The 2,130-nt window shown below is 43.5% G+C and overlaps 1 protein-coding gene across 1 annotated transcript; it reads left to right on the top strand.

Moving 5' to 3' along the window:
• The first annotated feature begins 753 nt into the window (after positions 1-753).
• Positions 754-1,826, top strand: LOC123410710 (nuclear receptor corepressor 1-like). Its single transcript, XM_045103648.1, has 2 exons — positions 754-1,623; positions 1,703-1,826. Exon 1 carries the CDS (start codon positions 912-914, stop codon positions 1,557-1,559), a length of 648 nt encoding a protein of 215 aa, XP_044959583.1. The 5' UTR covers positions 754-911; the 3' UTR covers positions 1,560-1,623; positions 1,703-1,826.
• The last annotated feature ends 304 nt before the right edge of the window (positions 1,827-2,130 follow it).

Here is a 2,130-nt window from a genome sequence, read left to right as displayed (position 1 = left end):
AATATCATGAACAAATAAATATAATAATAACTAATTTATTATTGCCTCTAGGGCATATTTCCAACACCCTCCTCCTCCTCCCGGCCGCCCCTCCTCCTCCCTCCCTCCCCTCCCCCTCCTCCTCCTCCCGGTCGCCCCTCCTCCTCCTCCCGGCCGCCCCTCCCCCTCCTCCTCCTCACGGCCGCCCGTCCTCCTCCTCCTCCTCCCTCCCTCCCTCCCCTCCCCCTCCTCTTCCTCCCGGCCGCCCCTCCTCCTCCTCCTCCTTCCTCCCTCCCCTTTTGGTAAAGAGTCATTCCTAGAAACCGGGACAGCAGCTGTCATCAAAATGTAGTACCTACCATTTTGTCTTTATCAGATATACAAAATTGAAAATCTGCTATGTATGGAATTCTTTCTTGAAATTTACACATGGATGGATTGGATTTAGATTGTATACTTTAGCCTTTACCCCCTTGATATCTACTCATGGATAAGTTGGTTTTAGAACATGTTATCCTTTTGGCTACCTCTTACGAAGTTACCGCAGTAGGCCTTATTGCCTTAATGTTTGTATAAAGGATGACTTAGTGAATTCAGACCGATACTTTATGGTGTGATGACAGACATAAAATCGATATGTTTTACAAGTTTTGCAATGTTCTGCTTTCTTTTCTTTTTGCACTGCCATTGCATGTCTCTTCGATGTGCCCTTGAATATACTTTTGTTTGCAACTACCTTGTCTTTTATCTGCCTTTACTGTTGTTATGCTTTTACTCCCCACATTCGTGTTATTTACTTATGAGCATCTATGGTATGCATGCAATTTCATACCATTTGTATTTGAGCCCTATTTGACTTGGTGTTCTTCTCGTTTACAACTCGTAATCTGAGTACGTTTCCTACCACGGAAATATCAGATGTTGCAAACAAGATGTTTACAGAATATCAGTTCAAGCGCTGCAGAAATTACTTGAAAATGCCAGCATTAATTATAGATGAAAAAGAGAAAGAAAGTGCTAGCTTTGTCAGCAAGAATGGTTTGATTGAGGATCCTGTTTCAGTTGATAAGGAACGATCAGTGATAAATCCATGGACTCATGAAGAGAAGGAAGTTTTTATGCAGATGCTTGCTTCATTTGGCAAGAATTTCTCCAAAATCTCCAATTTTCTACAGCACAAGACAACAGATGATTGTGTTGAGTTCTACTACAAGCACCATAAATCTGACAGTTTCCGAGAAGTTAAGAAACTTATGGATCTTCGGCAGCAACAACCCACCAGCAATTACCTAGGATCAAATTCTGGAAAGAAGCGGAATCCTGAGAATGCTGCATCTCTTGATATGCTTGGAAGTGCTGCATCAGTCGTGGCTGCCCATGGTCTTGATTATGCAAACAGGGTGGAGAAAGATACTGCAAAGTCTATTATTCGGACTTCTTGTAGGTCCGATGTTTCGGCTGTGGCCAAAGGATCTTTGGATAGGGATGGCATTGCTAATGTATCTCTGCACGAGAGGGAATCTGTAGCTGCTGATGTCTACAATGAGAAGTCACTGTTCATCGATCGAGGCTCTGAATAACCATGGGAAGGATTTTGCTCGAATTTCTTCATATGTGAAAAGCAAGTCATATGAGCAGTGCAAGGTATTTTTCAGCAAGGCTCACATTTCACTTGGTTTGGATTTGATCTATCAGCGGACTACCGATGTTGGTTTGCCGACAGGTGATGCAAATGGAGGTACGAGTGATACTGACGAGGCATGTGCTGCTGAGATGGATTCTCCTATTTGTAGCACAGAGTCTCCTGTGGAGATGGAGATGGAAGTATGTCCTTCTGCTGATAAAACCCTTCAGGGGCATCCTCTATGTGGTATCACCTTTAAACAGTCAGAAACTAATAGATCAGATGGGCCAGATACTGTGGACCTAACATTTGAGGAAGGTGAGATCAAGGCAGAGGATACTAAAAATTGTAACATTCCTGTTGATCATAGACAGTCAATTGAAGCCACTCATCAATCAACACCTTCATGTGCTCCTATCGATATCAATTCTTCTCAGAGCACAGGGAGTATGGAGAACAGAGAGCACAACAACCAAGTGAGTGTGCATGGCAACAGAGCCATGGCCTCTTCAACTGAGCAGCCTGTG

This window comes from Hordeum vulgare, chromosome 7H (genome assembly GCF_904849725.1).
Source record: "Hordeum vulgare subsp. vulgare chromosome 7H, MorexV3_pseudomolecules_assembly, whole genome shotgun sequence".
Taxonomy (NCBI): domain Eukaryota; kingdom Viridiplantae; phylum Streptophyta; class Magnoliopsida; order Poales; family Poaceae; genus Hordeum; species Hordeum vulgare.
Note: the sequence above shows the minus strand (reverse complement) of the source record. Positions and strands in the feature narration are given on the sequence as shown.